At 38.8% G+C, this 25,847-nt stretch overlaps 1 protein-coding gene across 1 annotated transcript; it reads left to right on the top strand.

Moving 5' to 3' along the window:
* Positions 1 to 1,268: 1,268 nt before the first annotated feature.
* On the top strand, positions 1,269 to 23,013 carry LOC140511703 (arylacetamide deacetylase-like). The gene is made up of 5 exons (XM_072620877.1): positions 1,269 to 1,406; positions 6,915 to 7,137; positions 13,233 to 13,302; positions 14,242 to 14,413; positions 21,761 to 23,013. Exons 1-5 carry the CDS (start codon positions 1,269 to 1,271, stop codon positions 22,367 to 22,369), a joined length of 1,212 nt encoding a protein of 403 aa, XP_072476978.1. The 3' UTR covers positions 22,370 to 23,013.
* Positions 23,014 to 25,847: the final 2,834 nt, after the last annotated feature.

Consider the following 25,847-nt stretch of genomic DNA (forward strand, 5'->3'; position numbering starts at 1 on the left):
ATGAGGGGGAGGAGGAAACGGCAAACCACTGGGGCATCTTTGCCAAGAAAACCCCAAATGGGGTCATGAAGATTTGGACACAACTAAAGAAGAACTCAGAGTTCTTCTAGTATTCTAGTCCACACCCACAAGTTGGGAAATTGTTAATCTTACCTAACCATCACCTAACCACAGCAAGTATTGTTCAACTGGAATTGATTTATATGGCCTTCTCCATAGTTACCTCCTGCAGAAATTCATGATATATTGTACTCATTACGGGAAGATGGGTCATGTGACAAAGGGTAAATAGACAGGCTGCATGTCCCATTGTTTATCCCAGCAATGGCAGGAGAAACAGGCCCCTAAACCTTTGAGTGGACCCCTATAGAAGATTTGAGAGCCTGTGGACAAGAGTGTTGAACTGTCAGTCAATAAACATTTATTAAGCTCCTACTCTGTGCTAGGCATTATGCTAAATGCTAAAAATGCAAAGAAAGGTCAAAGATACTTCCCACCCTCAAGGAGTTTATAGTCTAATGGGAGAGGGTTCCTTGAGTGTTATAGTATGAAAGGACTCAGAGGGGCTGTAAAATCTGTTAGAGGAAGTACTCACATGAACAAAATCACAGAAAAAGAAGATGCGTTTGTTTGTATTACATTTCTTTCCATTTGTTGAGTTCAACTGAATTGAATTGCATCTGATAGTATCCCCTGCTTTACTCCCAGCATCCCACAGAGAGAGAGAGAGAGAGAGAGAGAGAGAGAGAAACAGAAACTTGGAGGAAGAGGGCATATAAGGCAGTAAGACAAGTCTGAAAAGCTTCACTGATGTCATCAGAAGCAAGGTAGTTCAGAAGTTCAAGGTGGGACAATAGTTGAGAGATAACAACGGTCTGAAGTTAGCTTCCTGATATTCATGTTAATGGTGTCCTCCATGAAGGCGAACAAACAAGAATTGTTTGTATGTTTAACTCCCTGCTTATATTATCTATCAAACTTTGTATCAGCATCTTGGACAGTGCCATGTACACAATAGGACCTCAATAAATATTTACGGAATAAAATAAGGAGGGGCCATCAATTTTGTCTTTGTGAGTTGACTCTTAATGGCAAGAAAGAAGCACAACTGGTTAATCTTCTAACTAAAAAAAAATTTATGGTACAGATGATCATACTACTTGAGAGGGATCCAAATTCAAGACTTTCACTTTATTGCTTATGTTCAGAACAAAAGGACAATAAACTCAACCTCAGCCAGTTCAAGGAAAGAACTGAACTGAGACAATATGGGCCGCAAAGCTCTCTGCACTGTGGTTTCCTGTCTTCTCATAGCTTATTATGTATATTTGCCTGTACCAGAGAACATGGAAGAACAGTGGAAAATCATGATCTATAATTCATTCTGCAGAGCTTTGGTAGATCTGGTAAGAGAAACATTTTCATTGTGAGTATTTATGGATTTTATAGCGGCATGTGCTCTTTCTATTAGTTGGCACTTTAGATAGGGAATTAATTTTATTTTTGGTTAAATCAATGAGATAGTATTAATTATTTGTTTTCATGTAGTGCTGTGCAAGGCACAGGATGACACAGTAAGCATAGTCTGTGCTTAATAGAAATGTATAGCTAGAAGAGAAGTCAGATAATGATGAAATATAGAAGAATTTTAGTGGTGGTGGTTGTTGAATATAAACCTTCTCTTCTACTCCCCTTCCATTTATTTTATAACTCTTTGAGATTCACTTTAATGTCATTGCTAAATGTGAAGTTTCATTGACTTCTGTCTCTAGCTCCCCATTAATGTTTTGTTTTTATTAAATGTAAAAGTTCACTACTGTTCACTTATTTGTTTAGTGTTTAATTTTTCTCATCTGTTTGAAAGGCCCCTTATTGTCCTGTACAAGAGTCTTCTATGGGAAGAATTGATTTGGCAGAGGAAAAGGGAGCTGACCCAAATTATCTTATTCTAAGGGACTAGAGCTCAAGGTGGCCTGTTCTGTAGGACCCTGTGCAAATAGGTGCTTAATACTTTTTCAAGGTGAGACTACCTGAGAGTCAAGAGATCAGAAATTAACACAGACTACTATGGGAGATCAAAGAACTAGTGCTGGCATCCTAGGATCATAGATTTAAGACTGGAAGGGACCTTGGAGGCCACAGAGTTCAACATTCTAAGCCAATGTTTGGGCAGCAGAGGTACAGAAAGATGAGGTGACTTACTTGTCAAGGATCAAGGGAGACAACTAGGTCAAATCTAATAAATGAGCTAATCTTGCAGTTTTCTCTCAACCAAGTTTCTCTCAGAGATGACTGATAAAAGCCATCTGGCCACAGTCTTCACCTTCTCTTTACAAGTTTCTCTCCACTCCAGTCTAATTTCTGTTTAGCTGCAACAATTTTCCCACTCTACAAGTCAGACCATGTTACACACTGTTCTCCTCCATTCAATTAACTCCAATGGTTTCCTATTACCTCCTGGATAAAGCATAAAATCCTCTGTTTGGCATCCATAGCCTTTTATAACTAGTCCCTTCCCCAATCTGTCTAGTCTTCTTGCATCTTATCTCCACCCCGACCTCCAGTGGACAATGATCTCCAGGCTGACAGGCCATCTCTCTGCTCTGGATGTTTTCTCTGGCTATCCTCCATGCTTGAAATTCTTTCCCTCTTCAAATCTGCCTTCTGGCCTCCCTGGTTTCCTTCAAACCTTTTCCAACCCCTCTTAATTCTAGTGCCTTCCCTCTGTTGTTTCCTATTTATCCTGTATATAGCATATATACACACACATATACACATATATATGTACATGTATTGTGCATTTGTTTGAATTCCGTCTCCCCTATTAGATTAGAAACTCCTTGAGAGCAGACTTTCTTTTGCCTCTTTTTGTGTCCCCAGGGCTTAGCACAATGCATGACACATAGTAGGTGCTTAATAAATGTTTACTGATTAATTGATCATTCTCTTGGTCTCCCTACTTCAAGACTGAATCATCCTCCCCTCCCCACAAAAGTGATTTAACTAAAATGCAAGTGTCCTCCCATGATCATAAAATTCTGGTGGCTCCTTATTAACTCCAGAATCAAATAAAAAATCCCCTGGCATTTAAAGCCCTTTACAACTGGGCCCTTTCCTGTCTTTTCAGTCTTCTTATACTTTTCTGGCCTTCATATACTATTGATTCAGTTACATTGGCATTCTTATTATTTCCTGAACACTAGACTCTATCTCTCAACTCTGCCTTCTTTTCCCCTACTGCTCCCCGTGCCTTCCCTCAGATTTTTTCCATTTATATTGTATATATCTTGCATGTTGTCGCCATAGAATGTAAGCTTCCTAAGTATGATTACCAACTTTTGCCTTTCTTTTTATTCCCAATTTTTGGCCCAATGCCTGCTTAATAAATGCTATTGGCTGATTGTCCAACTGTAGTTCTACATGAGGCTCTCAAAGGGTGTCTGTCAGAGCTCGGTTTCTTAACCATTTTATGCTATGGTTCCTTTTGGCAGTCAGTCATCCCTATAGAACCCTTCTCAGAAATATGTTTTGAAGTTGTTAGTACAGGGGACAGAGCAGTGGGCCTGCAGTCAGAAAGACCGGAGTTCATGTTTGACCTAAGACACTTAATGTGTGACCCTGGGTAAAGTTGTGTAACCTCTTCTTCAATTTCCTCAACTGTCAAAAGGAGATAATAATAGCGTCTGCCTCACAGAGTTGTGGTGAGGTGTGCTCAGTACAGTGCTTGATGTATGATAGGTACCATACAAACACGTATTCCCTTCCTTCAATGCATGAAATCAAGTACCTAAGATTATAAAGGAAAGCAATTATATCGAAATACAGAAATCAATTTAAAAAACAAATATATGGACTCCAGGTTAAGAAGCCCTTCCCTGCAGGAAGAGCTGAACATCTCCTTTCATGGTGAATCTACAATTCAGTCATCATTTCTGTTGATTTGACTTCTGAGACTCCAAGTAGGTGTTAAGCCCAATATTTAAGACATGCATATGCATGTTTGCAGTGAGGTTAACAATACTAAAGTCTCTTCCAACCCCATTTTCCGAGCGGTCCTCTCACCAGGGAAGCATACGAAGACCTTTCAAAAAGGTTACTGACACACCTGCAGAAACATACTTCTTGGTCTTCAGAAGGCTTATTTGGATAAGCTTTTCTTTACCCAGCTAAACCAATTTTATCTATAGTCAACAGACTTCACAGTGAATTTTATATTACCAGGGGAAATCATTTCACTCTCATCTGCTTAAGTACTTTTAATGGCTCTTTTCTTATCAGGGTCGTGCAAATGGCAACGTACTCTTCGTACCTTCTGGCCCCTTCATCTCGTTATTCTTGCTCCTGGCTCTTGTGGTTGTTTTAAAACTTTCTTATGATTCTAAAACTTTACCTTTGTTTCTTTGGCTATCTCTGGTTCTTATAGAATTTCATATAAACCAATGCAACATTTAGACTGTTCATTTTTATGCATGCCTGACCCTCTGGAATCCTTTTTTTGGATCATAGGCTCATTGATCTAGTGTTGGCAGGTATATTAGAGATCATCTATTCTAAATCCTTCATTTTACAGATGAAGAAACTGAAAGAAATGAAATGGCTTCTCCAAGGTTATACAAGTAGTAAGTGGAATAATGAGAATTTGAATTCAAGTCCTCAAACTCTTTCCTCTGCCCCAAGATGTTCTCATCTCCCATTTCCTTGAATGATGGCTTTTATGCCACCTTTAAAAGCACAGTTCATCATTGATTAGGATCAAAATCCATATATATATAGAAATATATATAGAAATATATATATATAGTCTCCTGCCACCACCTTGCCTCTTTCCATTGTAATTTGGGTCATCTACAGCTGTTAGTTTCCCCCTGAAATTACAATGTCCCCATAGTCATAGCTAGATTACATCCTATAGAGAATATTGACATAAAAATGGGCCTTTGTGGCAGAAAGTAACTTAAGAGTGTATAGAAAGCCCTTCCACCATTACCCAATGAGATCTAACCTGATCTTTTCATATTCTTGGATTCTGGGTCCAACTATTTGTCCATCTGCCATACCTGTCCCGAAATACACATTAATGTAGTCTCCTCTCTGAAGAGATAGATTACAACACCACTTTATCTTCCTATAAATAGCCATTCTGCATCTACTTTGTTTGGGCTATTTGATGGCTACACTGATTACTTTTGAATCATCCTGGTAGACTCCATTTAGACAATAGAGCATTATTTGAAAATAGGACCTTTTTCTTATGTACTTGGACTTTGTGCAGACATATTCTAGGATGCAAGTGTACAAGCCTACATCTCTCTGTTTTGTGCCTTGCTCAGTGCTATTGCTCAGTAGATTATGAAACCAAAGTAGTTTTTGTCAAATTTATATTCCTGACCTAAGCTGTTATATCATAGATAGATAAACAGAAATAAATACATGACATATTATAATGTGTGTTTATGACATATATGTAATACAATATGTTAATATATAGATAGATAAGACCACTGGAATAGGTCTCATAAGACTGAATTTTGCTTTAAGTCAATTTTTTAATTCACTAAAAAGGCATGATAGGATCTATATTCTATCCATTTGTCAATGTATTGTATGACTCCAAAAATAATGTAGGAAAATTTGCCTGCTCCTTTCTCATATTTTCATTATTGTGGACACAAACCATACTCCAAAGAATTACATAGAGGTAGAAAAGTAGGCATTTGGGCAAGAACCCTTTTATGTTTGACCTTGAGGCCGAAGGGCTACTCAAGCCTTTTCTTACCTGTCGTCCAGGTCTTCGGGGATCAACCGGATAAACGTGTTGAGAGAAAAGACTTTCCAGAGTCGAACAAGGGTTAGGCTTTATTCAGGGTCTTGGTTACATGTGCAGGGTGAATTCTTCCTCAGGAGAGAGGAATCCTCCTCCTCCAAAGGGGCAAGGATCGTACAGCAAGAGGATGGGAGCGGGAGAGGGGGGGACCCTCTTCCCTCCAAGGGCCCCTCAGCAGGAAGAGCACCTTCAGGCTTTCCTGACCCTACTTAAGCTCTCCCGCCGCATAGTTTGCACATGAATACCATGCGTGCTCTCAGACCTTAGCTAGTCAACAACAGGTGTGCTCAGACCACGGGCCAATCTCAAGGGTGGGATGCTCTCCCCAGCAAGTTTCCCACTGAGAAGAGGCAGAAATGCAGAAGATAGCCCGTGTTTCACGCCTCAATTCCCAGCTGTTCCCTGGGGGGCCTCATGAGAACTCTGAGGTTTAGAAGTCCTCACCTTTACCTGCCCAAGACTGTCCATGTGAAAACTGAGCTTACACCCCCAACACTTTTATTTTTATGTTTGTATCTCCAGTGCCTATTGTGAGAACTGGAACACAGTAGGTACTTAGCTTCTTATTGAATTATATTGAAATAAATCTGAGTTTATAGTTACTGATTCCTTTGGTCATCTTTTTTGAGAGGTAGAACTGATATTGCTAACCATGATCTTTTCCAATCTTGTGCTCTCTGATATTTTTTAAAGATTAACTCCATTGTCTTTGGAATTGTGTTGTCTTCCTGCGATCTTATTTTTCTGGTTGGATTATATAATGGCATGGATGCAAATCCCAAAGGATGAAAAATCCTGAGAGGATTGCAACCTGCACCTTTGGAGGGAGTAGTTGGACAGAGACAGTCTAGTTCTTAAACTGAACTCTTCCCAGCACTGGATGGGAGAAGGTTTTAGAATAAGAATGGGATTCTCCTTGTCCTTATATTTATCAACTATTTAATAATAGAATTGTGGAGTGAGGAAAATGGAAATAGAAATATTTCATGTCAAATTAATATGGGGGGAAGACTAGTCCCAGGTCTACATGTTATGTCATGGTCTCACCTAAAATGATTCATTCACCTTGCTTTTTGGTTTGTACATATAGACTTTTCTTATTGAGAAACTAGGACTGATGCACCATGGAGAATTTTTCTTCATGATGACAAGATTACTGAATACAGAACCACATTCAGATGAAAACCTTACAGTGACTGACACAACATTTGTTGGTGTTCCGGTACGTTTATACATGCCAACAAAAAACCTGGATGGGCTAAAGAGAGCTGTGATTTATATTCATGGTGGTGCAGTTAGCTTTGGAAGTCCTGGTAAGTATATAATCTCCTTGGGAAACAATATGGCTTTGGCAGGACTGTTATAAAACTTTTCTGTTTGCAAAATTCTATGATCTATAATACAAGAATCATCCATTTCTGTAGAGAGAGATATCATAAGTAAAGGAGGGACATATATTTATTTGTGCCTTAAATTATTCCTTTGGAGCTGAGGTTTTATTTTCCTTCAAGTTCTATATGTTATTGTACTGATGGCTTTTATTTCAACCACATTTATTTCTAAAAATGGGGTTTCCCTTACAATCAAGATGAGAAAAAACAAATACAAAAATGTTCAGCAAAACTGATCAACCCTCTAAGAACTTCTGATGACAATATATTCATAATTCTATACCTAAAATTCCCCATCACTGCAATGATAAATCATGAATCAATCAATCAATGAGAATAAGCTTTTACCTTAACTCAACCCCTACGACAAGTGCTAGGGATACAAATAGACGGGAAGAAAGTGCATGTCTTCAACCCTTTTCCAATTCAAGTATGGGTGTGATAATTACACAGCCAGTTATTACTGATTGTTCCTGTTGCTACTGTCCTTCTTCTTCCTCCTTTTCATTCTTTCATTTTTCCTTCTCTTCTTTTGCTTTTTCCTCTCCTCCTCCTTTTCTTCCTTTTCCTTCTCCATCTCATTCTTCTTCTTTCTCTTCCTTTTCTTTCTCTTTCTCCTTTTTTGTATTTACTCCTAATCTTTAACATTCAAGTTGAGTTCAATATAAGTCAACAAACATTTCTATTAAACATTTATTAAGAGCCTCCTGCTGAATATCAGGTCACAAGTGAAACTGAGAAGATCTAAGTTCACAGACACACACACATACACATACACACACACATACACACACACACACACACACACACACACACACACACACACACAAGAAGCCATGGAGTACACCTCTGGGAGTTAGAATTAACTCTGTCCCATGGTGACTGATCTGGGTCCCACAGATGGACCCTTCAGGCTTTGGGCAGGGAGAGCTCCTAAGACATCAGGACAAGTCAGCGTCAACTGCCTTTGGTTGGTTAGTTGGTTGATTGTTGTCCTTCATCTTCAAAGAGGACCAAAATGACATCACCATGATAAAGTGAAATTTCAGTGTGTCCGACTGTGACTGAGCAGACCAATACAAGCTCAGAATGCTCTACCACAACTTGGGCACAGATAGTCCATGTGAATATATGGGGTGGTTGCTCCAAATTTGCACATCCTACATTTCCTTTGGGCTGTCTCAGTTCTGCTTTGCTCACAGAGCTCAGCACCCTTTCTGATGAGGGCCCACCATGCTGAACAGTCCTGTACCAGTGTCTCCCATGTTGCACAGTCAAATCCAAAGTTCTTGTAAGAGACGTTGAGAGTGTTCTTGTATCACTTCTTCTCACCACCATGTGATTGCCTGCCCCATGTCAGTTCTCCATAAAATATTCTTTTTGGCAACTCTACATTTTGCATTCAAACAACATGGTCAGCCCATTGGAGCTGTGCTCTCTGAAGCATAGTCTGAATGCTTGGCACTTCAGCTTAAGCAAGGACTTCAGTGTCTGGTATCTTATCCTGCCAGGTGATCTTTAGAATCTTCCTAAGACATCTACCTGGCATGACACTGGTAGACTGTGCATGTTTCACAGGCATACAACAATGAGGTCAGCACAATGGCTCTGTAGGCCTTCAGTTTGGTAGTTAGCCTAATACCTCTTCTCTCCCAAACTTTTCTGCGGAGCCTCCCAAACACTGAGCTAGCTCTGGCAATGTGTGTGTCAACCTCGTTGTAAATATGTACATCCCTGGAAAGTACACTACCAAGGTGAGTGAACTTATCTGCAGCATTCAAAGCTTCTCTATTGCTGTAACTGATGGTTCCACATATGGATGGTGTAGTGGTGGCTGATAGAGCACCTGCATTTTCTTGCTGTTAATTATTAGGCCAAAATTAGGACATGCAGCAGAGATACTTTGTTGTATCTCAGTTACAGAGGCTCATCTGCAAACAGAAAATCATGCACCAACACTCCCTCCACTTTGGTCTTGGCTTGTAACCTTTTCAAACTGAAGAACTTATCATCAGTATGGTAGTTGACCCTGATGCCTTGTTCATCCTTACTGAAAGCATTTGACAACATGGCTGAAAACATCATGCTAAAAAGCATGGAAACAAGCACACAGCCCTGTTTCACTCCATTGGTGACTGAGAAGGCACGAGAGCATTGTCCACTATCCAGAGCCTGGGCAAAGATGCCATCATGAAATTGACATACAATGCTGATGAACTTCTCTGGGCAACCAAATTTTGACATAATTTTCCATAAGCCCTCACAACTAACAGTCAGATCTACCTATCTCTTGGTATGATCTACAAATGTTGTATATAGACTTCTGTTCTGCTCCTAGCATTTCTCCTGGAGTTGTCAGGCAGCAAACACTATGTCGACTATTCCTTGGTCCTTTCTGAAGCCACACTGGCTCTCAGGTATATGACCATCTTCCAGGTGAAGGATCTGCCTATTAAGAAGGACTCTTGCCAGCAATGACTGAGAGACCTTCCTGTGATTGTTGCAGGACAATCTATTCCTTTTACCTTTATAGAGATGGACAATGGAGGCATCCTTGAACTCCTGGGGCACAGCCTCCTCGGGAATATTTCAGTCAGCTTTTGTATGAGCAATGGCCCCCCTACATACCTTGAGAATTAATTTTATGCAGGTAGTTTTAGATTTTTAAAAAAAAAATTGTTTATCTGAATTCTTGAGTACTAAGTGAGCCCCCACAGCAGATGTGGAAGCATGATCAGGACACCCATGATTTCAGAAACATTGTATAAGAAGCTGGGGATAGAAAGATAAAAACAAGCCTACCCTTGTCCTTAAGGAGCTTGGTTGATAATCACTTTGCACTTATTGAATTTAGGTGATCATAAATTCCAGCATCAAAAGAGTAACTTTAATTTGTCCTTCTTAAAAGCATCACATAGGGTTGAAGTATCATTGTATTGGGAGTCAAGAGCCCCAGGTTCTACTCTCAATGCTACTACGGTGTGATGGGAAGAAATAGATTCTATTTCTTTCCATCTTTTCCCTTCTTAACTGTAAAATAAAGAGATTAATGAGGTAGACATTTTTGTGACTTAGGCTGTCTGATTTTATCCATAATTTAATTTCTACCAGGTACTAGTAGGATTGGAATATCATTGTTCCCAATTGGGAAGAAATAATCCTTTCTCTCATCATCCTTGCTCTCAAGGAGCTAACATCAACAAATTCCAAGCACAACACAACCCCATTTAAATCTTTAGACTACTTAGTGTCTGTGTTTTCATTAACTGAAGTAATATACCAATGCCATAGAAAAAGGCGCATCCTTTTGAACTTGTAGTGCGTTTCTATTTGAATCAAGGCACATTTCAGAAAACTGAGTAAATCATTTCAGTAGCATCAGGCAATTTAAAATGTATTCTCAGACGTGAATCTGTAGGCCATGATTTAATCAACTATAATCTTTGACCATCAACTGATGGCTAATGGTTGATCTAACATACTTATTATCCATACCCCAGTCAGTAAGTTAACAAGCATTTACTGAACACTTACATGAGGAAGCTAAGTGGCTCAGTGGACACAATTGTGGGCCTGGAGTCAGGAAGACTCGATAAGTTCAAATCTGGTCTTAGACACTTATTAGCTGTGTGACTGGATAAGTCATTTAACCCTGTTTGCCTCAGTTTCCTCATCTGTAAAATGAGCTAGAGATGGAAATAACAAATCACTCCAGTATCTTTGCCAAGAAAACCCCAAATGGGGTCATGAGGAGTCAGACAGAACTGAAAAATGATGAAACTATAGGTACCAGATGTTGTTCTAAGAGCTGGAGAATACAAAGAAATGCAAAAACATGAACCCTGCCCTCAAGGAGCTCACATTTGAATGGAGAGGAAAACATTTTAATAACTATGAACATATAAGATATATACAGTGTCAACAAAAGATAATTTTAGAAGGAAGGCAGTTGGAAGATGGGGGAGGGGTGGGAAAGTATGATTAGAAATGAGTATTTAACATACAATTTACAGCAGTAAATAAATATAATAACTTTGTATCTGACAAGTGTAAAGACCTAAAATTTTGGATAAGAATTCATCACTTGGTTAAAAAAAATTGTTGGGAAAATTGGAAAATAGTATGGCAGAAACTTGGCGCAGACCAATATCTTATACCATTTATCAAGATAAGGTATCATGACCCAGATATAAAGAGAGTTATTACAAGAAAATTAGAAGAACATGGAAAATATTATTTATCAGACTGATGAATAGGTGAACAATTTATGAATAAATAAGAGATAGACAGCAAAGGTAAGTGTTAAATGGATAATTTTGATTACAAAAAAGTAAAAAGATTTTACACAAATAAAACAAATGGAGCTAAGATCAGAAAGAAAGCAAAGAATTGGGGGGAAATTTTATAGACAATTTCTTAGATAAAGGTCTCATATCTCAAATACATAAAGAACTGAGTACTTTATAAAGCCAGAGTAACTGGGAGTCAGAAATGAAGAGGAGGAATGTTCTTGGCATGGAAGGCAGCCAGAAGAAAGACTATCATATCTGAGGAACAGCAAGTAGGATCCTAGAGCCAAGTCAAGTCATGTCAACAAGCATTTATTAAGCACTTACTACGTTCCTCTTAAAGAATGAATGATCAACAAAAACAACTATGTTTCAGATACTGTGTTAAACATTGGGGATATAGCTTTGAGCAGAAAGCTTTTGAGCATTGGGGATATAGCTTTTTGCCCTCAAGGAACTTACATTCTAGTGCAAGTAAGATAACATAGAGAGAGGAGAGAACAGGCTGAATGACAGGACTTTGGGTAACACCCAAATGAATATGACCTGGATAAAGAACATCAAAAGGGACTGAGGAGAAATCACAAAAAACTCATCAGAAAATAATATCTAGTACGAAAGACGCACAGACAATCAGAGACCTAAGAAATGTTTTACCATCCCAGAAGCCAGGGAAATTCTATTTTCCTTGAATCATAACCCAGATCCTGACGCAAAAAGACACACATACACTAAAGGGAAGAGGAAGCGTTAACCAGTAGACATTTTCGGATGGAGTCCAATCGCATACAAAGCTACATATAATTCTATTAGCATTTTTCATTCTCAGAGACAAGGATCTGTAATTCTGTCTTAGGGTACAAAGAAGCTATCATGCTTCTGATGCAATTGCTTTATATCCCCTCCCTACTTTTCAGTAGAAGTTACTCCCTTCTGGCAATTCTGACTACTGTGTCTCTGGTTAGTGCCTTTCATGACAGGGCAGTGACCAATATCCTGGCAGTCAAAATAACTTCTTTTAAACACTTTTCTCCAGCTGTGTCACTTCTGTTAAAATTCTAGTTGCTAGACGTCTTATCCCAGTCACAGATACAATTATATTTTTTTTGAAATTATACTTTCCCCTTAAAACCCCTGAAAAGCTTAGGCTTCTTACACTTCTAACGCAATCTATGATATGATATGTTATGAAGGTATGATACAATATGATATGATGTGAAGTTTCTTGGGTACTTAGAGAAACTGCAGGAAAATCTAGAATTTCAACCAACTTTCCAAGATCTCTGAGGAAAATGATGGTGACATATGTCATACCATTGGCCAATGGATGCCATCAAGATGACTAACACTAAATTGACATATTAGTAAAAAAAAGTATCTTACATACTTACTACATGCTAAGTACTGTGCTAAATTCTGCTATTGAGCATAACATCCTCTAAGTTCCCCACTAATGAAAGATCTGGAAGCTGGGTGTGAGATGAGTCCGGAGATAGTACACATTAAACCTTGGTCCCATCCAAATGGCCTCTTCCCTAATCTCAGTCCTACTTTTAGATCCTGTCATAATGTTGAACCCTTTTCATTTTGTAGTCCTTGTTCCAAATGAGAAGATGCTCTTGGCCAGTATGTAACAATTGAGCCAGGATCTATATTTGGCCCACTTGTCATACCTGCATGTTTTACTTGTGTTGGCCAAGGTCATCAATTTAACACTTTTCCTTCCAGCCATGCTGCCTTATGACCTGCTGACAAGAAGAATAGCTAGCGAACTGGATGCTGTTGTTGTGTCATCTGAGTAAGAGAGAATTGTTTGCTCTTTTAAAATGACATTTTTGTTTTGTTTTGGTCAAGGGAGGAAGGAACTCATTCTTTATCTATGTACCAAATGATAGCCATGTCCCATTATTTTCATTAGGGTTTCTTGATGCTTAGGAAGTTATTATCCATCTCCCAGGGAGCACCATTTTTATTGCCCTTTCCCTTATATGCTATGGGACATAAAGTGACAATTGCTAGAAGATAACCCTGCAGTGTGGATATGCCTATCAGTTCCAAAATACAGATAGGGAGCACCCAAATCCGAGAAACACAAGCAGAGCTGGAAGCCTTTGAAGCTATCTAGTTCAAACTCCTTCCCTGTTTTACATCCAGGAAACCCAAGGCCCAGAGAGGTTAAATGATTTGCCCAAGTATTAAGTGACAAAAACACAATCTGACCTAAAATTCTGACTCCCAAACTGGTGTCTTTACCATGTTCTCTTCGGTTCTGGGAGTCTACAAGAACTTCTCCATGGTGGCACTAGTAATTTGGGGGAGCAAACAATAAATATAAACCTGTCTAAAGACTTCACAAATTCCTGCTGAGGGAGACTTCTTCTGAAGAAAAATAGAATCACCTGAGAGTCTTGCATACCATACAAGAAAGGGATCTTGGGGGCAAGTGGGGCAGAATCCTCCTAGACTCCCTCCAAACACCTCCAGAGTAGCTTAGAATCTTTGATAGACCTTGCAACAGCAGCCCTGCCTATATGAGAGTATTCCACATTTCTGATATCATCCTACCTCTTTCTCTTATTGTGCTGGCTGTACAAAATGGAAACTAAAGGAAAATGGATACCATGAAGAATTTCACCATGGCGCACTGATATTCTCCCACTGAATCTATTCTTTTATGGAGAGATTCCTACATAGTCACAGTGAGAGTCATGTGATCAATGTTCTGTTCTCTTTAAAGTTACAGCCTTGCCCCTAAATACCATTTTCCAGCTCCACTGCATGATGTCTACAACGTGGTGAAGTTCTTTCTACAGGATGAAATTCTGGCAAAATATGGTGTGGACCCTACTAGAGTATGCATTTCAGGAGACAGTGTTGGGGGCACCGCTGCAGCCTCAGTAACTTATATGGTAAGATACTCTGCATTTTTTAACTATTCCAGTTGGAATCACTTTTTTATGTGATCACTATTTATTTTATGTACTGCATTGTTATATTTCCATGTACTATATTCTGCTGGGGCAGAAGAATCAGATGACCTGGCTCAAATTTCAATTCTGTTTACTATATGAGTGGCTTTAGAGGTCATCTGCCTATCTGAGTCTCATTTTCCACATCAGCAAAATTAGGGAAGGGGGAATGGTTGGAATAGATCAGTGGTTCTCCAAGGGTGGTCCAGGAAATCTGGTGATCTCTGAAAACTTTTTTCAGGGAGCCCATGAGAGTGAAACTGTTTTCCTAGTAACATTGAAATGTTTTAATTTCTAATATGGTAAGTATCAATAGATATGATTCACCTGAACAAAAGTTCTTGGGTAAGGGAGTTCTTTAATAATTATTAAGAGTATAAAGGAGTCCTGAGATCAAAAAGGTTGCCACCTGTTGGTCTAGATGAGTCTTTAATGTCTTTCAGCTCTAAAATCTTATGACTATTCAATCCTATACAGAGAACTAGCATGTCTCATCTTGGCCCTTATAAAGTTTGCCTAGTGTAGGCAAGAACGTTGGTAAGTTAAGAGATTGAAAATAAGAGGCTCTTTAAAAAAAACAACAGCTTCTTTCTCAATTTCTTAAATTTTAACATGTTAAATTAAATTCCATAAATATAAATACTTTTATGTTTCATGCACTGTGGTAAGTGCTGGGGATACAAAGAAGGGCAAAAACAAAAAACTCAAAAACACTACTCTCAAAGAGTTTATAGTTAAATATGGCATCTACCATTGAAAAGTTAATAAGCATAATGAATTCTGTCTTTAAGGAAGTGATTCCTTTTGGTAACCTGTTCTTTCAACTATAAGGACATCTAGCTATAAACATCCTCACCAGAATTTCTTCCATATTCTAATTATCCATATTAACTAATAACTGTATCAATTAGTAACATTAATCCATAATTATACAACTTATGACCTGAAGAAATCTATCCCATCAAATTATTTTCATCCTCAAAGTGCTTAAGTTGTTTTCCAGATAATGTAGTGTGCAAATGGGGGGGGGGGGTGAAGGATGGAGTAGAAGGGAAGGGAATGAACATCTATTGAGCACCATGTACCAGATAATTACTAAATGCTTTACAACGATGAACTCATTTGATTCTTACTACAACCCTGTGAAGTACAGTTATTCCTTAAGGGGGTTAGGGACATAGTACCCTCACAAACTGGAAAATCCTCATAAAATGTTTTAGCCTTCCCTTCATACCAGAGAAGAAGTCTGAATTTTTTCTTCTTTTATGTGGAGTTACAGTACTTTACTGTAAAATTTGGATTAAGCATTTGATCGTAGGCTCTGTCTGTGCCTTCCATAAAAGTCCTCCAAAATTCCCATTTAATTTCTTATGCTGATCCATGATACATTGAAACCATGAAAGGGAAAGTCAAAATGTGGACTCAACTGCACTCAAATCTGTATTGCAGGCATGAGTGTTATTGGTCAATTCAGGAACCTCTGCACCATGAGTACTGATTCACTGCTCCCTAAATGACTATTGATACTTAGAATTCTTCAGCTGGGGGAATCCTCCTCTCTAAACCAACCATGTATAAATCCTTTTAGAGTCTTTCCATTAACTCTCACCCAATAACTATCACCTGAAGAGCAGTTCTCTTTAAGATAGACAAGTGACAAGTTTTTATCAAACTGGCTATCTTTGCACTAAACAAACCAACACAACAGGTCATCTGCTCACCTGAGCTATGCCCTCCACATCACAGTGAGAATTACAGCCACACAGCTGCATCTCACCATGGTTCCAAAGTAGGTGTTAAGTCCTGTCTGCTTTTCCATTTCATGCCAAAGGGGGCAGCAGAGAGCAACAAGCACTTTTAGGAAAAGCTTTACCTTGGTTCCAACTTCGGAAAGATTCTCATTCTCACTGTCATCTGCGGTCTTGGTCAAAGAAGTCATTTCTCTCTCTGACCAGTCAGGAATTGCTCATCTGAACTCTCTCAATTGATTGTTTCTACCGGCTTCCAACAGAGCAGTTTTTCAGAATTCTCTTCCCCAGGTTCACAGCTCGTCCTCTGCTGTGTCTACAGTAGCTTTAATGAAAGTCTCCTGAGGGTGACTGACCTTCTACTGGAAAAGAAAAGTCACATTTTCCCAAATTTCCCTATCATATTGATGGTCTTTTAAAAAAAATCATACAGTCTACAAATATTTATTCAATTTCTCATTTTCTCAGTTTTGTCTCCTTTAGTAATAAAATAGGTATATGTAAATTAGCTGAAGTACCTATCCTGGATGCAGCTTTGAAAGTCTCCAAAACATGATCAGTCTCTTTGGTGCCCTTGAACTGTGTTTCTTTATACTCACATTTCTCTAATTTTAATAAATAAAATCTCTTTCTCTGTCTCTAAACATTAACTGTTCCCACACAAATGAGATATCACTCCATATAGTACCATTGAGGTCTGAGTCCTCAAATCCATACCTAAAACCTATAGATCATTTTTTCTCCAAAACTGTCCAAATTCCACCTGAAGGCTAGGTGACTTCATAGTTTAGAGTCAAAGGGTTTATTTCCATTCACATTAGGCATCAGAATGTTTATCTAACACAGCAGCAATCCTTGCATCCTTTGATAATATAAATCTCTTCCTTTACACAAAAACACTTTTTCTTCTCTTTTCAGAATATGTTCTAAATGTATGAATGCTCTAAAAAGAGAGAGAAAGTGTTTCTTACACTTTGATGCTGTGCAGGCTTCAAGTAAAAGAGAGAAGTCAGTCACTCAGCATTAATTAAATGTTCCCTGTGTACCAAGCATCTTGCTAAGTGCCAGGAATAGAAAAGGTACGTAGGTGGCACAGTGGAGAGAGCACTGGGCTTAAAAGCAGGAAGACTCATCTTCCTGAGTTCAAATATAATCTCAGACACTTACTAGCTATGCGATTCTGAGCAAGTCACTTAATCCTGTTTGTCTCAGTCTCACAATGGGGTCACAAAGAGTCAGACACAAATGAAGACCAACTGAACTGAAGGATACAAAGAAAGGCAAAAAATAAAACAGTCCTTTCACTCAAACCTCTCACAGCCTAATCGGTTTGATCAGAATGATCTCTGAAGGTCTCTTTAGTTTTATAATGCTACATTGCAGGGGGGCAGCTAGGTGGCTCAGTGGATAGAGCACCAGTGCAGGAGTCAGGAGGACCTGAGTTCAAATCTCACCTCAGACACTTGACTAGCTGTGTGACCTTGGCAAGTCACTTAACCCCAAGTGTCTCATCCTGGGTCATCTCCAGTCATCCTGATGAATATCTGGTCACTGGATTCACATGGCTCTGGAGGAGAAGTGAGGCTGGTGACCTGCACAGCCCTCCCTCACTCAAAACAAAGTCAAGTGTAAGCTATGTCATCATTTCTCTGATGGCATGGTCTTCTTTGGCAACAAAGGAAGAACACGCACATGCAACATTGCAATACTAGTAACTTGTGTTTATAGAGTTCTTTCTGGTTTACAAAGCATTTTTCTCATCTGACTCTCAATAGCACAAGAATTATCATTCCCATCTAAGGTGGTGAAACTGAGTGAGAAAAAGACTTGTCCATAGTTACACTGCTAGTAAATGTCAGAAGCAGGATATAATAATATTAATGATAATAATAGTAACTCACACGTATATGGTACTTTAACCCTTCCAAATCACTTCATATGTTATCTCATTCAATATTCACAATAATCACATGATGAAGGTACTATCGTTTTGTGCATTTTATAAATGAGGAAACTAAGGCTGAGAAAAGTGACTTGCTCAGAGTCACACAGCTTATAATGGAGAAGAGGTGAGGAGAGTGGAGGACATATGAAGGAGACAGATGAGAGGGAGAAGATAGGAGTGAGGAAAGGATAGGAGAAAAGAGGAGAGAAGGCAAAAGGAGAAAAGGGAATGAAGGGAGGAAAGAGAGGAAAGGTGAGTAGAAAAGAGGAGAGAGAGGAGAAGAAAGTGGGGAGGAGGAGAAGAGAAAAAGGAAAGGGGAGGAGAATGAAGAGGAAGAGAAAAAGATAGAAAGGGGAGGAGGAGAAAGAGGGAAAAGTGAAAGAGAAGAAGAAATGGAAATCTAGCTGTGTGGTTTTATCTACAGTCTAAAAGACTTTATGACAAAGTTCAAACTTATATCATGAGGGATTTTTCCTTTCTTTGTTTTTGGTTTCTTCATGAATATTAATTGAATGTCCCTCCATCCTTAGGTTTTGGCTTTGCTAGCTCATTACAGCTTGTGTTCTATAAACAGTCATGACACTGGTCTACCTCTGTCTTGCTGAGTGAGGTTGACACTCACCCTATTCAGCAGAGATCCCCAGCTTTCATTCTCTTCTTTGCTTAAAGGCTTCTAAGATATTTTTTTTCTAACTATCCCATTCACAAAAAAGAACAATTTCATATCCATACCTAACTTTACTGCTCCCTGGCTATCTTCCTTTAATGCTACTGTTGGGTATGAGAAAGAGACAAATTTAACAGCATCTGCTCCTATCCCTCCCCCTGGAGCTATCTATCCTGCTTCCACCCCTCCTGAGCTAGTAGTCCTAAGACCCATAGGTAGTGAGTGACCTGTGATACCTTCAAGAGAGCAGAGAACACTTCTTAAAGTCTAGTTCCATTTTGTCCTAGGAGAGGCAATAAGATCAGAGAGTTGGGGCTGTAGAAGATGCCTGGCCTCTCTTGCCATGCACCATTGGTGCTTATCCCAAATCTCTATTTTAAGAAAAACAAAATTAATCCTCAAAGTCGACTTCCACTTTCCCTTTACAAATACCCTCTCATCTAAGAAATTCTTCTCTCCTTTTCTCACAAACATACTGACAGATAAAAACTGAATCTTAGAAAATAAAGGTAAGAACACACCATGGCTAAAGAGAATGAGGGCTGGATTTGGAATTCATGGCCCTGGGTATGAATGTCAGCCCTGCATTGAATACCTCTGTGATCTCTGTCTCTCCAGATCTGTTTCTTCATCAGTAAAAAAAGAGGGGTTGGCCTTCATGACCTCTAAGACAAAGATTCTTAACCTTTTTGTGGCCATGGTCCCCTTTTGGTGGTTTGATGAAGCTCATGAACCTTTTTACAGTATCAGATTTGCAAGAACAGAAAACAAAATGCAGAGGATTAAGAGGAAAACAATTATAGTAAAAATTATCACTTTTTTAAAAAAAAGTTCATGGAGCCCATATTTAGCACTCCTTCTCCAATGTCTTCATAGTTCAACTAGTCCAACCACAGAGCTTCCTAGGAACCTCCTCTACACCATACCCAAGAAAGGTCATCCAGGATCTGCCTCAAGACCTTACTACCAAAAGAGGATGCCCATTCCACTTTGGAATAGCTCCACTTGTTAGAGAGCTTTTCCTGATAAAACTAACCAGCTACGATGTGAAGTGGATGAGGGGCAGCATCACCCAGTTTGCCTTGGTAAATGTTTGGGGATAATGCTTTGGGATGATTCTGTGTGGTCTTCCTTAGCCTTAGTGCTACCACTTCTTGCACTTTGCTCAGAAACTCCCTTCTCTGAGTCTGTGTTCCTGTCTGATACTCCTGGAAGCTCAGAGCCCTGAGTGCTCAACCTAAAACATTGTGCAACAACTGTGGAGAAAGACTTGCAGGTGTCGCTTCTCAAACTTGCTACACACTTCCATTCACTCAGTGTATGTTCTAGGACTCAATACCCAAGACAAAGGTCTTAGAATCTTGAAATTTCAGGATTAGAATGGACCTCCAAGATTATCAAGATGAGATGATACTTGAAGAATATATGGTGTCTCCCCTTATTAGAATGTGACTTCCTTAAGGGTAGGAACCAGGTTTCTTTGATATAGATATATGTGTATATATGCATGTATATACATACACATGTACATATACATATATGGATCCTCAATGTCTTACACAATGCTTGGCTCATAGTAAGTTTTTAATAAAGGCTCATTGACTGACCAGCTGACCTTGACGTCATCCTGGACAATCAGGAGACCATCTACTCTCCTGATACCTTCAGTTTCTTGTTCAAGGCTTCATCAACTCAACAATGCCTTCCTACATTCCTTCTGGTGCTATTACTTGTCTTTTTATGAAAGGCAGCTTGAGAGTAATAATTTCAGACCCAATGAGTTAGAAGATACATCCTCCACAGAACTGCCATACCTCCCAATTGTATGTATTTGTTGGAGAAAAGGGGAAAGGAAAGAAGGAAAGGAAAGAAGAGGAGAGGAAAGAAGGGTTAGAAATGGGAAGTAGTAGAAGGAAGAGGAGAAGGACGGAAAAGGAAAATAGGAAGAAGCAGAAGAGGGAAAGGATGAGGGAGAGGAATGAAGAGGAGTAGAAAAAGGAGAAAGAAGAGGAAGACTAAGGAGGATGAAGAAATAGAAGAAATGGACATTCAGCGTTAGGATTCTACCTGCAGCCTTGTGACTACATCCAAATCTATATCAGGAGAGGTTTTTCCCTTCTCATTTGGTTTGGTTAGTTCCTTTAAGGGATAGTAATGGAAGTAACAAATCCATTCTTGGGTTTCTGGCTTCCCTAGCTCAGTATAGCTTGTGGGCTGAAAACCGTGGTGACATTGGTCTACCTCTATCTAGATGAGTAAGGTTGCCCCTAAAACTCCTGAGCAGTGATCTATGCCTTCAATTCTCTTCTCACAGAAACTTCCAGACTTTTTTTAAGTACCTTGCATATTTTCCTTCTTTTTTCTTCTTTCCTTCTTTCCTTCCTTCCTTCCATTTTTTTTCACAAAATGACTAATATGGAAATGTTTTACATGATTGCACATATATAACCTATATCTAATTGCTCACTATCTCAGGGAAGGGAGGGAAGTATAGAATTTGGACATTTTGTTTTTATATGTAACTGGGGATAAAAATAAAATATCATTTAAAAAGTTCCTTGCATAGAAAAAAACATTTCAATCACAAGTTTAAACAAGGTTTTTGAACAAATCTCAAATTTAGCTTAATGATCACAAAGTAATAATATTTAATGAGTTACAGTGGTTTCAATTGTTTTCTTAAAGTTTACTTTCTAAATATTTTAAAAGAAAAAATGTTAATATGATATAAATAATGAATTTGTCTAGCCTTTTCACATTCATTTGGAAGATACTATCAGCACTGCTGTTATTAACTCACAGCAGTTATTTAGGCCTGGTTTTTGAGTGTTCTAAGTCCTCTTAGAAATATAAACAGTTCTGAGTAGGCAGTTGAGAGATGTCTGATTCATTGACTGATTGCTTAATGCCTATTCTAATATTCACAGGTGATGGGTGATCCTGAAATCAAAAATAAACTCAAGGTGCAAGCTCTAATTTACCCATTTTTACAAACAATTACTACAGACTTACCATCCTACAGGGAAAATGAGCACGGGGTATTATTGACAAAGGCCTTGATGTTGAAATTTGTGAGTAATAGCTTCACCACTGATGAAGCTCTTGAGCAAACCTTGGAAGCCAGCCAACATATACCTGCCAAATTTAGCCATCTCTTCAAGTTTGTCAACTGGAGTCTTCTGCTGCCTGAGAGGTTTAAAAAAAACCATGTCTATACCCACCCAACTTATGGAAGTACCAAGACAGTAGAGAAATTTCCAGGGATTGTGGATTTCAGAGCCTCCCCTTTATTGGCTAATGATTCAACATTGAGCCAACTACCATTTACTTACATCATCACTTGTCAGCATGACGTCTTAAGGGATGATGGGCTCATGTACGTTTCTCGCCTACGCAGCAATGGAGTCCAAGTTGTCCATGACCACATTGAAGATGGATTCCATGCATTGCTCTTTTTCACAATACCTCCATTCACTTTACGTAGTAGCTTTAAGTTAGTGAATCTATACCTTGCTGCACTAAATGAGAATTTATAAAGAGCGGTGTATCTATGCAATAGTTAATGATGAATGATTTGTTCTGTGATTTCATTTTTAAACAGTTTGAAACTCAGAACATGGTTTCTAATGGAAACAGTATTGACCATTGGGGGCTTGGGAGGTAGGTGGGCATGTGAGGTTCTCAGTCCAAACCAGAAAAGCCCATCTTATATATTATATTAATAGTCTCATGGAATATAATTTCTAAATATAATTATGCTTCTCTTGGGAAAAAACATTCAAAATTCCCCAGTTTGATTTTAAGAAATACATATCCTTCCAGGACTATCCTATTTCAGTCTTCTTCTCCTACCTGGAGACCCTGAGCTTCAGACCCACACTACTCCCTGACCATCTTCCTTTAATGCTACCAGAATAAGAAAGGGAAAAATTTAACAGCATCTGCTCCTATCACTCTCCCTGGAGCTGCCTCATTCCTGATTCTACATCTCCTGGGCTAGCAGTCCTAAGCCCCATCGGTAGTGACCTGTGGTACCTTCTAAGGAGCAGGAAATACTTCTTAAAGGCTCCCTATATCTAGTCCTAAGAGAGGCCATAAGATCAGAAAGTTGGGGCTGTAGAAGATGCCTGGCCTCTCTTGCCACGCGCCATTGATGCTTATCCCAAATCTCTATTTTAAAATAAAGCAAAATTAATCCTAAAAATTGACTTCCACTTTCTCTTTACAAATACCTTCTCATCTAAGAACTCCCTCTCTCCCCTTCTCACAAACACTGACAGATACAAACTGAATCTTAGAAAATAAAGATAAGAACATGCCATGGCTAAATGAAGTGAGGGCTGGATTTGGAATCCGTGACCCTGGGTGTGAATGTTAGTCTTTCATTGAGTACATCCATGGAGCCATCATCAATCATCTTAGCTTTTGTCTTGCCACTGGACTCCAATGACACTGGAAGAGAGAGTGAGGGTGATGATTTTTGTGCAGCTCCTCCTCACTTAAATCCAGTTCATTCACCAGTCAAAGCATGACCTGCATAGCATCACTGGTCCTCTTTGAGAAGGGAGAAATAACCACCTCTGTGAGCTTGGTTGTGGTTTTACCCTCCAGGTCTCAGTTTCTTCACCTATAAAATGAAGGGTTGGCAGAGATGACCTCAAGGACAGGGATTCTTAACCTTTTTGTGTTCATGGTTCCCTCTGGGCAGGCTGATGAAGCCCATGAACCCCTTCTTAGTATCAGGTTTTCAAATGCAGAAAACAAAATGCATAGGATTACAAGGAAACCAACTATAGTAAACTATAGTTATCAATTTTTAAATTTAACATTTTATTTTTCCCAGTTACATGTAAAAAGAGTTTTTAACTTTTTTTTTAATTTTGATTTCCAAATTCTCTCCCTCCCTCCCTTTCCTTTTGTCTCCCTGTAACAGCAAGTAATTTGATATAGATTATACATTTGCAGCCATGTACAACATACTTCCATATGAGTCATGTTGTAAAAGAAAAAAAGACCAAAAAGAAAAAGAAACAAGAAAGTTAAGTTTAAAAAAGTATAATTCAATCTGCAATTCAATAATAAAAAAGTAAAAAAGTATAATTCAATCTGCAACAGATCAGTTCTTTCTTTGGTCGTGGATAACATTTTTCACCAAAAGTTCTGCAGAATTGTCTTAGATAATTCTATTGCAGAAAATAGCTAAGTCATTCACAATTGATCATCATACAATATTACTGTACAATATTCTCCTGGTTCTACTCATCTCTATTCATCTATATAAGTCTTTTCAGGTTTTTCTGAGAGCATATTGTTCATCATTTCTTATAATAGTATTCTATCACAATCATAAACTACAACTTGTTTCTGCCATTTCCCCTCAATGGGCATCCCCTCAATTTCCAATTGTTTGCCACCAGAAAATCACTGCTAAAAATATTTTTGTATATATAGCTCCTTTCCCTTTTTGTTTTTTATCTCTTTGGGATACAGAACTAGTAGTGGTATTGCTGGGTAAAAGGCTATATATGGTTTTATATCCCTTTGGGCATAATTCCAAATTGCTCTCCAGAATTGCTGAATAAGTTTACCACTCCACCAACAGTGCATTAGTGTCTCAATTTTCCCACATCTCCTTCAAGATTTGTCATTTTCTTTTGCTGTCATATTAGCCAATCTGATAGGTGTGAAGTGGTACCTCAGATTTGCTTTAATTTGCAATACTCTAATCAATAGTGATTTTGAGTATTTTATATATTTTATAGAGAGAATTTTGATGACTTCATCTGAAAACTGCTTGTCCATATCCTTTGATCATTTATCAATTGGGGAATGACTCTTATTTTTATAAATTTGGCCCGGTTCTCTATGTATTTGAGAAATGAGGCCTTTATCAGAGAAATCAGCTGTAAAAATTTTTTCACAGTTATGATTAGTAACTGTGTATTTCCCTCCATCCTATAGTTATTGATTTTCATGGAGTTCATGTTTAGAACCCCTGGTCCAATGTCCTCATAGTTCAACTAGTCCAACCACAAATCTTACTGGGAATCTTCTCCACAACTTATCCAAGAAAGGTCTTCCAGGATCTGCCTCAAGACCTCACTACCAGGAGAGGATGTCCATTCCATTTTGAAATAGCTCCACTCTGAGAGCTTTTCCTCACAAAATCGACCAGCTATGAGGTAAAGTGGATAGCGGACAGCATTACCCAGTTTGCCTTGGTAAATGTTTGGGGGTAATGCTTTGGGATGATTCTGTTCGGTCTTCCTTAGCCTTGGTGCCACCACTTCTTGCACTTTGCTCAGAAAGTTCCTCCTTTGAGTCTCTTTCCCTCTCTGATACTCCTGGAAGCTCAGAACCCTGGGTGTTGCAACAACTGTGGAGAAAGGCTTGCAGGTGTCACATCTCAAATTTGCTACACACTTCCATTCATTCAGTGTATGTTCTAGGACTCAACACCCAACGCCTTAACAGGACAGAGGTCTTAGAATATTGAAATTTCAGAATTTGAATGGACCTCCAAGGTCATCAAGATGAGCTTATAATTCAAGAGAACAAGGCATATCCCCCTTAGAATGTGAACTACTTAAAGACAGGAACTCTCTCTCCCTCCCTCCCTTCCTCCCTCTCTTTCTCTGTCTCTCTGTCTCTGTCTCTGTGTGTGTGTGTCTCTCTTTCCCTTTGTCTCTTTCTCTGTGTGTGTGTTATACACACACACGCACACACACATACATTCTTTGGATCCCCAGCGCCTAATGCATTGCCTAGCTCATAGTAAGCTTTTAATAAATGCTTATTGACCTTTTGGCTGACCTTGACATCATCCTGGACATCTCTGCTGATGTTTTCAGTTTCTTGTTCAAGGCTTCATCAACTCAGCAATGGCTCATCATCATTCTTTGAAACATTTGAATTTGCTTCTTTCTCAAAAGATTCACCTTTACCCTCAATTGGTAAAGACTCTAAATTATTTTTTTTCAAATATTGGAGCAGTCCTGTGATTTCACTAGCATG

The sequence above is a fragment of the Notamacropus eugenii genome, chromosome 6, assembly GCF_028372415.1.
Source record: "Notamacropus eugenii isolate mMacEug1 chromosome 6, mMacEug1.pri_v2, whole genome shotgun sequence".
NCBI classification, from domain to species: domain Eukaryota; kingdom Metazoa; phylum Chordata; class Mammalia; order Diprotodontia; family Macropodidae; genus Notamacropus; species Notamacropus eugenii.